The 13,595-nt window shown below is 50.2% G+C and overlaps 1 protein-coding gene across 2 annotated transcripts in view; it reads right to left on the reverse strand.

Annotated features, from left to right (window-relative positions):
- The window catches only part of CLUAP1 (clusterin associated protein 1), a 49,648-nt gene extending 37,208 nt beyond the window's left edge, over nucleotides 1-12,440 (reverse strand). For both annotated transcript variants that reach the window (XM_073645959.1, XM_073645958.1), the window contains exons 1-3: nucleotides 12,294-12,440; nucleotides 197-308; nucleotides 2-86 (exon numbers count right to left, since the gene is read on the reverse strand). In XM_073645959.1, coding sequence (XP_073502060.1) covers nucleotides 2-86; nucleotides 197-308; nucleotides 12,294-12,315 — 219 coding nt within the window. In that variant the 5' untranslated portion in view covers nucleotides 12,316-12,440. The remainder of the gene's footprint in view (nucleotide 1; nucleotides 87-196; nucleotides 309-12,293) is intronic.
- Nucleotides 12,441-13,595: the final 1,155 nt, after the last annotated feature.

The raw sequence follows: 13,595 nt of genomic DNA on the forward strand, positions 1-13,595 counted from the left end.
CCATGAACTGCGCAACTGCCTTGATGAAGAAGACCCTGTCCTGCTCCGTGTCCACATCCACAGGTAAGGTCATGTTAGGTTCATACCTGGAGAGGAGGAAAAAAAAAAAAAAGAAAAAAAAGTTATGAAGATGCTGATCGTACATCACAAACAGGCCGGAATAGTGTCTGACGTATAATAAATGGATACATTTTACCTTTTCACCAACCAAATGAGAACTTCTGAGACCAGAGGAAAGTTGGGGCTGCGGAAATTCTCCATGGATATGAGGCGAGGGTAGCCGAGCGCCCGCATCATTTCTGTGAAATCTGAGGACAGAGAAGGACACAATTAGATTATACAGAGTAATGGTGGACGAAAGAGAAAGGGTCTGGTCCCCCTCACTGGCCGGGGATGTAACCTCAACATAGAATACACCACAGGAAAGATAAATGTATCAACTGCAGCAGCCGGGAAACATAGAAAACCCTAAAAGTTATGTTCACACATTGCGTTTTTTCAGCGTTTTTTTTCCTGCAGGAAAACCTGATCTCTTGCCAGGAAGGTTTGTTCAGGAATTTGCTTGTTTTTTTTCCTTGTTTTCTTGCTGCGTTTTTCAGAATCCCAAAGTTCAGCTTTGCTTCTACCACAGAAGCATGAACACAGGTCACCAATGCAAGACATATGTGAAACCATATTAACCAGAATTACAAATGTAACAGTGGGGGGAGGTGAATTGTTCAGGAATAATTTACAAAAGACACTGGCAGTGCATTGAGTTTGCAGGACAATATTTATTTTCACACTATGGTCTGCCATTGAATTGCTCAGAGATTGTTCAATTTCACACCTTCCTGGGCCACAGGTATTGTTCAATTTCACACCTAGCTCAGCCAATGTTTACATCACTAATTTAATTAAACTGTCCTAATCCAAACTGCCATCTCAGGTGGCTAAGACAAGATGGTAAAATCAAAATAAATGAGTTTCACATACGGCTCTACTTGCTTTTTTTCACTAAAAACACAGAAAAACCTGTTAGCAATGTTCACACAAGGCGTTTTTTAACCACTCATTACTTCTAATGGGAGAAAAACACTGAAAAACGTTGAAAGAAGTAACATGCTCTATTCTGCAAAAAAACATGCAAAGCACAAAATACTGATCAAATAAAAAACAAAGGTGTGTGCATGAGATTTCTGGAATCTCAGACTTTGCTGGTACTGTAAAACACAGCAGAAAATTTGCATATAAAAAAAAGCAGCAAAAACGCAATGTGTGAACATAGCCTAATACCGAGAGTAGGTCTCATGAACAGAACAGGCAATGTGAGGGGGTTAGGTGCCCCCCTTAGGCCCTTAAGGGGAGTCTGTCAGCACAAAATGGCTATTCAAACTAAGCACAGCAGCTTGTAGGGGAAGCAGGAAAGGGTCTTTGCCTCGCCACAGGAAGCGGGCCCTCTGTCTCCCTCTCTCCCGACGGGAAACGGGGGCGGCCCTTTGTCTCTCTCTCTCTACGGGAAGCGGCCCTTTGTCTGTCTCTCTCTCTACGGGAAGCGGCCCTTTGTCTCTCTCTCTACGGGAAGCGGCCCTTTGTCTCTCTCTCTCTCTCTACGGGAAGCGGCCCTTTGTCTCTCTCTCTCTCTCTACGGGAAGCGGCCCTTTGTCTCTCTCTCTCTCTACGGGAAGCGGCCCTTTGTCTCTCTCTCTCTCTCTCTACGGGAAGCGGCCCTTTGTCTCTCTCTCTCTCTCTCTCTCTCTACGGGAAGCGGCCCTTTGTCTCTCTCTCTCTACGGGAAGCGGCCCTTTGTCTCTCTCTCTCTCTACGGGAAGCGGCCCTTTGTCTCTCTCTCTCTCTCTCTACGGGAAGCGGCCCTTTGTCTCTCTCTCTCTCTCTCTCTACGGGAAGCGGCCCTTTGTCTCTCTCTCTCTCTCTACGGGAAGCGGCCCTTTGTCTCTCTCTCTCTCTCTCTACGGGAAGCGGCCCTTTGTCTCTCTCTCTCTCTCTACGGGAAGCGAGGGCGGCCCTTTGTCTCTCTCTCTACGGGAAGCGAGGGCGGCCCTTTGTCTCTCTCTCTCTACGGGAAGCGAGGGCGGCCCTTTGTCTCTCTCTCTCTACGGGAAGCGAGGGCGGCCCTTTGTCTCTCTCTCTCTACGGGAAGCGAGGGCGGCCCTTTGTCTCTCTCTCTCTACGGGAAGCGAGGGCGGCCCTTTGTCTCTCTCTCTCTACGGGAAGCGAGGGCGGCCCTTTGTCTCTCTCTCTACGGGAAGCGAGGGCGGCCCTTTGTCTCTCTCTCTCTACGGGAAGCGAGGGCGGCCCTTTGTCTCTCTCTCTACGGGAAGCGAGGGCGGCCCTTTGTCTCTCTCTCTACGGGAAGCGAGGGCGGCCCTTTGTCTCTCTCTCTACGGGAAGCGAGGGCGGCCCTTTGTCTCTCTCTCTACGGGAAGCGAGGGCGGCCCTTTGTCTCTCTCTCTCTCTACAGGAAGCGAGGGCGGCCCTTTGTCTCTCTCTCTCTCTACAGGAAGCGAGGGCGGCCCTTTGTCGCTCTCTCTACGGGAAGCGAGGGCGGCCCTTTGTCGCTCTCTCTACGGGAAGCGAGGGCGGCCCTTTGTCGCTCTCTCTACGGGAAGCGAGGGCGGCCCTTTGTCGCTCTCTCTACGGGAAGCGAGGGCGGCCCTTTGTCGCTCTCTCTACGGGAAGCGAGGGCGGCCCTTTGTCGCTCTCTCTATGGGAAGCGAGGGCGGCCCTTTGTCGCTCTCTCTACGGGAAGAGAGGGCGGCCCTTTGTCGCTCTCTCTACGGGAAGCGAGGGCGGCCCTTTGTCGCTCTCTCTACGGGAAGCGAGGGCGGCCCTTTGTCGCTCTCTCTCCGGGAAGCGAGGGCGGCCCTTTGTCGCTCTCTATCCGGGAAGCGAGGGCGGCCCTTTGTCGCTCTCTATCCGGGAAGCGAGGGCGGCCCTTTGTCGCTCTCTCTCCGGGAAGCGAGGGCGGCCCTTTGTCGCTCTCTCTACGGGAAGCGAGGGCGGCCCTTTGTCGCTCTCTCTCTACGGGAAGCGGGGGCGGTCCTTTGTCTCTCTCTCTCTACGGGAAGCGGGGGCGGCCCTTTGTCTCTCTCTCTCAGTAATCATTTAAGCATGGAGACTGTCAGGCGCTGTATCCGTACACCACGACGCGCATTTTGCCTTGCTTCTTCCAGGTACTTCTTGCAAGAAGGGACACAGGAAACACCGATTACTGCCACTATAGGTAATATGTACTTACTTTTTCAGATATTATTGGCATTATGATTATTGATGACCCTGCTTTGAAAGACGTGCAACTATCATAGATTAGAAATGTTGCACAATCTCCCCCCTCTGTTGTTACACTATGTTATACCTAGAATGTTCATTCTATTGATGTTAGGAATTTAGTGTTTTGCTCTTTTCTGGGGCATTCCCTTTTTTTAAGCAAATATCTATATAAACAAACTAATTTGTATTTTAAACATTTAAGGATCTTCTATTCGCTGGGTAAGGATGTATACGTTAGAAAAATGGGCTAGTATATTGTTGACTGAAGCACCATATCTTTCATTTATTTTGGACATTTTTTTTTGTAATAGCCTTCCATACAGTATAATGGGCCCCACATAGTCCTCCATACAGAATAATGGCAACATAAAAAAAAGTAAATACTGACTTCTCATTCCCCGCTGCTCCGGTCTCTGCAGCGCATATTCTGATCCTCTGCACTGCTGGGCACAGCGGGAGTGTTGTAATGAGACATCAGACACAGAGGGAGAATGATGACTGTATCGACATGATGCTCGTTCCGATAAAAGTGCGATACCGGATGGGGGGCCCGCCCAGCATCTCAGGCCGAATAAAGTCACCCTGCAGCCCAGAGTTTGACATGTGAGGTCTACAGGAAGTGTGGGCGGGCCTTTGTCTCCCTCTCCCTACAGGAAGTGTGGGCGGGCCTTTGTCTCGCTCTCTCTACAGGAAGTGTGGGCGGGCCTTTGTCTCGCTCTCTCTACAGGAAGTGTGGGCGGGCCTTTGTCTCGCTCTCTCTACAGGAAGTGTGGGCGGCCCTTTGTCTCCCTCTCTCTACAGGAAGCGGGGGGCGGCCCTTTGTCTCCCTCTCTCTACAGGAAGCGGGGGGCGGCCCTTTGTCTCCCTCTCTCTACAGGAAGCGGGGGGCGGCCCTTTGTCTCCCTCTCTCTACAGGAAGCGGGGGGCGGCCCTTTGTCTCCCTCTCTCTACAGGAAGCGGGGGGCGGCCCTTTGTCTCCCTCTCTCTACAGGAAGCGGGGGGCGGCCCTTTGTCTCCCTCTCTCTACAGGAAGCGGGGGGCGGCCCTTTGCCTCCCTCTCTCTACAGGAAGCGGGGGGCGGCCCTTTGCCTCCCTCTCTCTACAGGAAGCGGGGGGCGGCCCTTTGTCTCCCTCTCTCTACAGGAAGCGGGGGGCGGCCCTTTGTCTCCCTCTCTCTACAGGAAGCGGGGGGCGGCCCTTTGTCTCCCTCTCTCTACAGGAAGCGGGGGGCGGCCCTTTGCCTCCCTCTCTCTACAGGAAGCGGGGGGCGGCCCTTTGTCTCCCTCTCTCTACAGGAAGCGGGGGGCGGCCCTTTGTCTCCCTCTCTCTACAGGAAGCGGGGGGCGGCCCTTTGTCTCCCTCTCTCTACAGGAAGCGGGGGGCGGCCCTTTGTCTCCCTCTCTCTACGGGAAGCGGGGGGCGGCCCTTTGTCTCCCTCTCTCTACAGGAAGCGGGGGGCGGCCCTTTGTCTCCCTCTCTCTACGGGAAGCGGGGGCGGGCCTTTGTCTCCCTCTCTCTACAGGAAGTGTGGGCGGGCCTTTGTCCCTCTCTCTCTACAGGAAGTGTGGGCGGGCCTTTGTCCCTCTCTCTCTACAGGAAGTGTGGGCGGGCCTTTGTCCCTCTCTCTCTCTCTATAGGAAGTGTGGGCGGGCCTTTGTCCCTCTCTCTCTCTATAGGAAGTGTGGGCGGGCCTTTGTCCCTCTCTCTCTACAGGAAGTGTGGGCGGGCCTTTGTCCCTCTCTCTCTACAGGAAGTGTGGGCGGGCCTTTGTCCCTCTCTCTCTACAGGAAGTGTGGGCGGGCCTTTGTCCCTCTCTCTCTCTCTATAGGAAGTGTGGGCGGGCCTTTGTCCCTCTCTCTCTATAGGAAGTGTGGGCGGGCCTTTGTCCCTCTCTCTACAGGAAGTGGGGGCGGGCCTTTGTCTCAATACAAGAAGTGGGGGCTGTCTTTGCCTCTCTGCTCCTGCCTACCAACCTGCATACAGACAGAGCCTAGAAACTGTAATTCAGTCCGCAGCAGGCAAGCCATTGAAAATGGCAAGAGCAAAACATGTTGGGAAGTGAGGAAAAGGACAGTCCAGCACCTATAGCACTGGTAGAATGATAATAAAGAGGAACCCACACACACACACACACACACACAAAGAGTGGGCAGCAAGTTACAGAGGAGGAGAGTCAGGCCAGTCCCCAGCCATATTAGATGGGTATGTGCAACAAAAGCAGCTGTACCTTGTTGTGGGTGATGAAGGCGGCAAGATCATGCTTGGTCTACAGGATTTTGTTCAAAGGTCAGATACGCCAATACAGCTCAGAAAGCCCCCTAAGTTTTAATGTACTCAACATAATGAATGGAAATGTACAAATTAATGAATTGTCCAGCACTACAGAACACGGACGCATGTGAGAATTGTGTAAAGTGCTTTTCATCCGCGTCAGGTGCCGCTTACACCCATAACTCACGCACGGCCTTCATATTCTGCATTAACTATGACTGGCACTCATAACCTGCTATGTACTTTTAGTCTGTGGCCATTACCTTAAGTATGGCCATTAGCTGAAGTATGAGAAATTAGAATTAATCCTGATTAATATGATGCATGCAGACTGTACCTTACCTGCCACCACCGCACTCTAATCAACATCTGTTTATCCATTCCTCTTACAGGTATGTGACCCAGCTTTCCCATCTTGACTTCCATGCAGATTTGTCTATACTTTTCTACTCTTATTTCTTAATGATATGTGACCCAGCTCCCCCCACTTTAATTTATGACCTTGTTTACGTAGTCTTTGAGTATCCAGCATCTGGCTCTGCCTAATCAGCTGATCAAGATGAGCACAGACCACTCCCCCCTGGTTCACAGCTGAATGCATTCTGTTACAAATATATTGAGAGCCATGAGTCTGTGTCAGACTTTAGTCTGTGGCCATTACCTTAAGTATGGCCATTAGCTGAAGTATGAGAAATTAGAATTAATCCTGAATTGAACCTGAAGGGAACTGGATACTAAATCACAGTAAACAATGTTTGTCTTTGTTTTCACTCTCACCCCCTTAATCCTTCACTTCTTACAACCACCCCTAATCCCTACACCTAGTAAGGAACTCTTCATCTCTCCCTCCATTCTCCCTACCCACCTCACCTCCTCCTCAGAGCTATTCCTCAACATACAATCCTTTGTCTCCAAACACAGACAGCCACCTCATGCCCTCTCCTGCTCCCACCTGCTAACGCTTTCTCTGCTCCTCCTTACTGCTGGCGACATCTCTCCTAATCCTGGCCCTCCTCACCACATCCCTACAATCACTTCCACCTCCTACCCACGATCTACCCCAAACTCTCGTAACCCTTCTAACCTTATACCTATACGCCCAGCCCCTGCTTCCCCAATCCCCCTAATTGGAGCTCTATGGAACGCTCGCTCTGTCTGCAACAAACTTTCCTACATTCACGACCTCTTCATCACTAACAAGCTTTCCTTCCTCGGCATCACTGAAACCTGGCTCACCCACTCTGACACGGCCTCTCCTGCTGCACTTTCGTACGGCGGATTCCACCTCTCCCATACCCCCCGCCCCACCGGCAAGCACGGTGGAGGAATAGGTTTCCTCCTCTCAGATAACTGCTCCTTCACCCATATCCCACTGCCACCCTCAATTACTCTACCCTCTTTTGAAGTGCACTGTGTGCGCATCTACTCCCCCTCCAACCTCCAACTGGCTGTCATTTACTGCCCCCCAGGATCAACCACCACTTTCTTTGACCACTTCACCATTTGGCTACTTAATTTCCTCTCCGTTGACATCCCCACTATCCTCATGGGTGACTTTAACATCCCCACTGACACTTCCCTCTCAGCTGCCTCTAAGCTTCTATCCCTCATTTCCTCCTTCGGTCTTACCCAGAGGTCTTCCACACCCACCCACAAAGACGGCCACACGCTGGACCTCATCTTCACCCGCCTCTGTTCCCTATCTAACCTCTCTAACTCACTTCTCCCTCTCTCTGACCACAACCTACTTACATTCTCTACCCTCTCCTCTCCAGGTCAACAATCCCAACTCCACAAACTTGCACACCCTCGCAGAAATCTCAGACACCTTGACCTACACTCACTCTCTGAATCCCTTCTTCCTCTTACAGACATTAGTTCCTTACATGATGCAGATGTTGCTGCCACTTTATACAACACCACAACAGCTGCAGCTCTCGATTCGGTCGCCCCCCTAACACATACCAAAGCTCGCACAAACAACAGACAACCCTGGCACGCCAGCCTAACTAAAGAACTGCGACGGGCCTCCAGGGTTGCCGAGCGTAGATGGAAAAAGTCCCACTCCAATGAGCACTTCATTACATTCAAACAGTCCCTCACTACCTTCAAGTCCACACTCACTGCAGCAAAACAAACATACTTCGCATCCCTCATATCCTCCCTGTCTCACAACCCTAAACAGCTATTCAACACCTTCAATTCTCTCCTCCGTCCCGCAGTGCCTCCTCCCTCTCCTCTTATTTCAGCCGAAGACTTTGCTTCATTCTTCAAGCAGAAGATTGACACCATCAGACAAAGCTTTTGCCTAAAGCCCCCACAGCCCCTCCCCACACCTACTCAACCCTCTTCCTCCAAAACCACTTTCTCCACCATTTCTGAAGATCAACTTTCCTCTTTACTCTCCAAATCACACCTCACCACCTGTAAACTTGACCCAATCCCGTCCCACCTCATCTCAAACCTTATCACTATCTTCATCCCAGGCCTAGCCCACCTCTTCAACCTGTCACTAACAACTGGTGTCTTCCCCTCATGCTTCAAACATGCCTCAATCACACCCATCCTCAAAAAGCCCTCCCTTGACCCATCCTCTCTGACTAGCTATCGCCCCATATCACTTCTCCCCTATGCCTCAAAACTACTGGAACAACACGTCCATTCTGAGCTGTCCTCCCACCTCTCTTCCTGCTCCCTCTTCAACCGCCTACAATCTGGTTTCCGACCGCACCATTCTACTGAAACTGCCCTGACTAAATTCACCAACGACCTACTAACCGCCAAATCCAAGCGACACTACTCTGTCCTCCTCCTCCTAGACCAGTCATCTGCCTTCGACACAGTGGACCATTCCCTCTTACTACAAACTCTCTCATCTCTCGGCATCACAGACTTGGCCCTATCCTGGATCTCCTCATACCTAACAGACAGGACATTCAGTGTCTCCCACTCACGCACCACCTCCTCATCTCGCCCCCTATCTGTCGGTGTCCCCCAAGGTTCAGTCCTAGGACCTCTGCTCTTCTCCATCTACACCTTAGGCCTGGGGCAGTTCATAGAGTCCCATGGCTTTCATTATCACCTCTATGCTGATGACACACAGATCTACCTCTCTGGACCCGAGATCTCCTCCCTACTAACCAAAATCCCACAATGTCTGTCCGCCATTTCATCCTTCTTCTCTGATAGATTTCTAAAACTTAACATGGACAAAACAGAATTCATCATCTTTCCGCCATCCCATTCACCCCCCCCCCCAACTGACCTATCTATCAATGTCGATGGCTGTCCACTCTCCCCAGTCCCACAAGCTCGTTGCCTTGGAGTAACCCTGGACTCTGAACTCTCCTTCAAACCACATATCCAAGCCCTTTCCACTTCCTGCCGACTCCAACTCAAAAATATCTCCCGGATCCGCACATTCCTCAACCATGAATCTGCAAAAACACTAGTGCATGCCCTCATCATCTCCCACCTCTACTACTGCAACCTCCTGCTCTGTGGCCTCCCTTCTACCACTCTTGCACCCCTCCAATCTATCCTAAACTCTGCTGCCCGACTAATCCACCTGACCCCCCGCTATTCCCCGGCCTCTCCTCTCTGTCAGTCAATCTCTTCACTGGCTCCTCATTGCTCAGAGACTCCAGTTCAAAACCCTAACCATGGCATACAAAGTCATTCACAACCTGTCTCCTCCATATATCTCTGACCTAGTCTCCCGTTACATACCCGCACGCAACCTCCGGATCCTCACAAGATCTCCTTCTCTACTCCCCTCTTATCTCCTCCTCCCACAATCGCATACAAGATTTCTCCCGTGCTTCCCCCCTACTCTGGAACTCTCTACCCCAACACATCAGACTCTCGTCGACCGTGGAAACCTTCAAAAGGAGCCTGAAGACCTACCTCTTCCGACAAGCCTACAACCTGCAGTAACCACCGCTGCATGACCAGCTCTACCCTCACCTAATGTATCCTCACCCATCCCTAATAGATTGTGAGCCCTCGCGGGCAGGGTCCTCGCTCCTCCTGTACCAGTCGCTGTCACATTGTGTTCAAGATTATTGTACTTGTTTTTGCTATGAATACCCCTTTTAACATGTAAAGCGCCATGGAATAAATGGCGCTATAACAATAAATAATAATAAAAAAAATGTACAAGCATAGAGACACTAAAGTGGAGTTGTCACCAGACTTCACAATGCAAGCTGCATACATTAATGAACAGATAATAGTCCTGATGATGCAGGTGTACTTACTTTGAAAATCCATATTAGAACGGTTGTGTTATCCTGATATTAAAATGAGCATTTTATGAGTCCAGCTGAACAGTGAGAGAGCCGAGTCCGATGTATTCAGCCTCTGCCCACCCAGCCTGACAGCTGCAGCCTGTACTGAGCAGTGTGGGGAGGAGGAACATTGGGGAACTGTCAATCAAGCGAGGTGGATGGAGCTGGAATCTAATATTATGCGGCACTGTAGCACAATGTAACATGCTATTATAGGGGTTTTCCCAGAAAAAAAACATATAAAATATATCCCCAAGGGTAGGTGATGAATGTATGATCAGAGAAAATCTCTCTATGCCACTACGTCACAGCACAATGCAGGCAAATGGGGTCGCATTTCAACCCACAAGGCAACACCACTGTGACAAGCAAGTGGCAAAAGATCCAAATGGTTCCAACTTTCTGTGAATTGCTTATGGCACCTGTGGGTCAGAATGTGCACCATTCACTTGAATTATGCTGCTTGAACAGAACATAGCAGAGGATTATCGTCTGCCATATGCATCAATATACCGTATTTTTCGGACTATAAGACGCACCTAGGTTTTAGAGGAGGAAAATAGAAAAAAAAAAGTAAGCAAAAAATGTGGTCATGATGCCCTGTTAAGGGGTGGGGGACTGCTGCTGACACTGTTATAGGGGTAATGTCCCCCAATTCTGTTAATATCCCCCATCCTGGTATATATGGCCCACTCCTTCCTGTTATACTTGGCCCTCATTCCCATCATGATATGCATGCCCCCCCCTCACACCCATCACTGTATGTATGGCCCCCCATCATCCCTGTATGTATTGCCCCCACATCATCCCTGTATGTATGGCCCCCACATCATCCCTCTTACTGGTATGTATGGCACCCTTCATCCTGGTATGCTTGGCACCCCCTGATCCCCGTCGCACTGCACAGAAAAAAATAAAACAATTATAATCACCTCCTCTCTCCTCCAGCGCTGTGTCCCGCTCTGTGCTGGAATAGTCACTGCTCCCCACGCCGGGACTGCGTGCGTGGGGAGCAGTGACCATTCATTCTCCTGCTGCACTCGGCTGTCAGCGTGCCCGCTATTAAAGTCCATGAATATTCACCACACCCATCATCAAGCTCTGCTGATGCATATGGCAGATGATAATCATCTACCATGTGCTTCAACAAAATGGCATTTTCATATTTACAACATTGATCTGTAGAGAGAGAAGAGAAAAAAAGAGAAAGAAAGAAAGAAAGAAAGAATCTTCCAGCTCCAAAGTTCAGGTTGCCATTGACTGGGGTTCAGGTACTGTTCTGGTACCCGAACTGAACTTTGGACTAGACTAAAGTTCAGTCGGGTACCAGAACCCGAACTTCCATGGGTCCGCTCATCCCTAGTCAGGAGCACACAGGAGAGGTAGGCAGGGGCCTGAAGCACGGAAGAGAAGCAGGGTGCTTCTGGGAAATATAGTTTTGTAACAATAGGACCACCCATTCAGCTATGTGAAGCTGGATGCACAGAGGGGCAAATGGAGATTTTTAAAAAAAAAAGAGATACAAAAAAGGTACAATAAAAGAAACGTTAGGTTGAGCTTGATCTGTATATTAACAATAAGCATATACTGCACTTTGGCGGCTGCTTATGACGCATGCACTTTACATGTGATCTGGGGGAACCACGTCTGGCGACATGTTGTGAGGGCATCGTGGTCCCTCTGAGACCCCCACTCACAGGGGCACTTTTTTAGGCTGAGAGGGTTGCACTATGGGGGGCCAGTTTCACACATTCGCCATTCACAGTACAAATAAACACCGCCATGTCTGAACCGGCTGAGGGTCTCCTAGGCAAATAAGAGGCCATCAATCCGTATGTGCCCCCCAAGTAAAACAATAACACCTATACTCCCCTCCGGTGTCGGCGCTGGCTCTCCCAGGGTTTGCCAGCACATAATGTCACGCTAGTCCCACCGCAGACATCGCTGGACCGCTGCTGGCACCGGAGGGGGGTATAGGTGTTATTGCTTTACTTGGGGGGCACATACGGATTGAGAAGTTGTCCGAGTAGTGGACAATCCATTTAACTTCAGATCAAGAACCCCGTGCCTGGTCCAGACATGGTGGGGTGTACTCAGACTATGAATGTCGCTTGAACCTCAGGATATTAACCCACAATATCACGATGAGGTGGTAACTGGTTAGGACAATTCTACTACAACACGACAAATACACTATGACGTCATCTTCATGTTTACAAGCTGTGATGTCATTTAAAAAAAAAAAAAACAATCACAATACAGGAATTAGATCACAACCTGAGCTGCTGCCCGCATCAACCAATCACATCACAGCTTGTGTGGTGCAGGTTAGAGACCAGCGATCTGATAGGTTGTCTCCCTTTTGAGGTGACGTCATTAAAACTGCGCTCCTGCGCTCTATATATAAGGCATACAGACTGATTTATCGTGAGGAAGAGATGAGGCGAAGACCAGAGCTCTTACTTCTTAGGTCCCGGTAAGACATGGCGCAGAGTCCCGCTCCACGACTGCTCACCGACGAGATTAGGCCGTTACCAGGCGGAGGAGTTTCGTTGCCATGACAACTGCTGCTTGTACGGAAGCTCGCTCAGACCATAAAGGAGACGTGCGAAGCTTGGAGCATGCGCAGTGTGCAATTTTTTTCAAGCTGCAGGAAAGCCTCTAGTTTATCATGACTCTAATGGACAAGCACTTACTGATGGGAAAGATATGTTACAGCTCCCCTCAGTGCTCCCACAACAGAGGCTGCTGCATTCACAAAAGTCTAGCAGGGCTTTGGTCATATTTGCCTTAAAGGGGTTATCCACTTTATGGCTAAAAATCTGCTAATGACCTTGTAAATCACACCCCACTGTGGAAATAAATACCCCTGGATGCTCATATTTTGATGCAGAGCATCGCAGCTATGACAGAAAGGTGTCAGGATACGCAGAGCATCGCAGCTATGACAGAAAGGTGTCAGGATACGCAGAGCATCGCAGCTACGATAGAAAGGTGTGAAGACACGCAGAGTATCGCAGCTACGATAGAAAGGTGTGAAGACACGCAGAGCATCGCAGCTGTGATAGAAAGGTGTGAAGACACGCAGAGCATCGCAGCTACGATAGAAAGGTGTGAAGACACGCAGAGCATCGCAGCTGTGATAGAAAGGTGTGAAGACACGCAGAGCATCGTAGCTACGATAGAAAGGTGTGAGGACACGCAGAGCATCCCTGTTGTGATAGAAAGGTGTGAAGACACGCAGAGCATCGCAGCTGTGATAGAAAGGTGTGAAGACACGCAGAGCATCGCAGCTACGATAGAAAGGTGTGAAGACACGCAGAGCATCGCAGCTGTGATAGAAAGGTGTGAAGACACGCAGAGCATCGCAGCTACGATAGAAAGGTGTGAAGACACGCAGAGCATCGCAACTGTGATAGAAAGGTGTGAAGACACGCAGAGCATCGTAGCTACGATAGAAAGGTGTGAGGACACGCAGAGCATCACAGCTGTGATGGGAAGGTGTGAGGACACGCAGAGCATCCCAGTTGTGAGAGAAAGGTGTGAAGACACGCAGAGCATGGCAGCTACGATAGAAAGGTGTGAGGACACGCAGAGCATCGTAGCTATAATAGAAAGGTGTGAAGACACGCAGAGCATCGCAGCTACGATAGAAAGGTGTGAAGACACGCAGAGCATCGCAGCTACGATAGAAAGGTGTGAAGACACGCAGAGCATCGTAGCTATAATAGAAAGGTGTGAAGACACGCAGAGCATCGCAGCTGT

The sequence above is a fragment of the Phyllobates terribilis genome, unplaced genomic scaffold (genome assembly GCF_046119375.1).
Source record: "Phyllobates terribilis strain yellow unplaced genomic scaffold, ASM4611937v1 Scaffold_9__5_contigs__length_417890890, whole genome shotgun sequence".
Lineage (NCBI taxonomy): Eukaryota > Metazoa > Chordata > Amphibia > Anura > Dendrobatidae > Phyllobates > Phyllobates terribilis.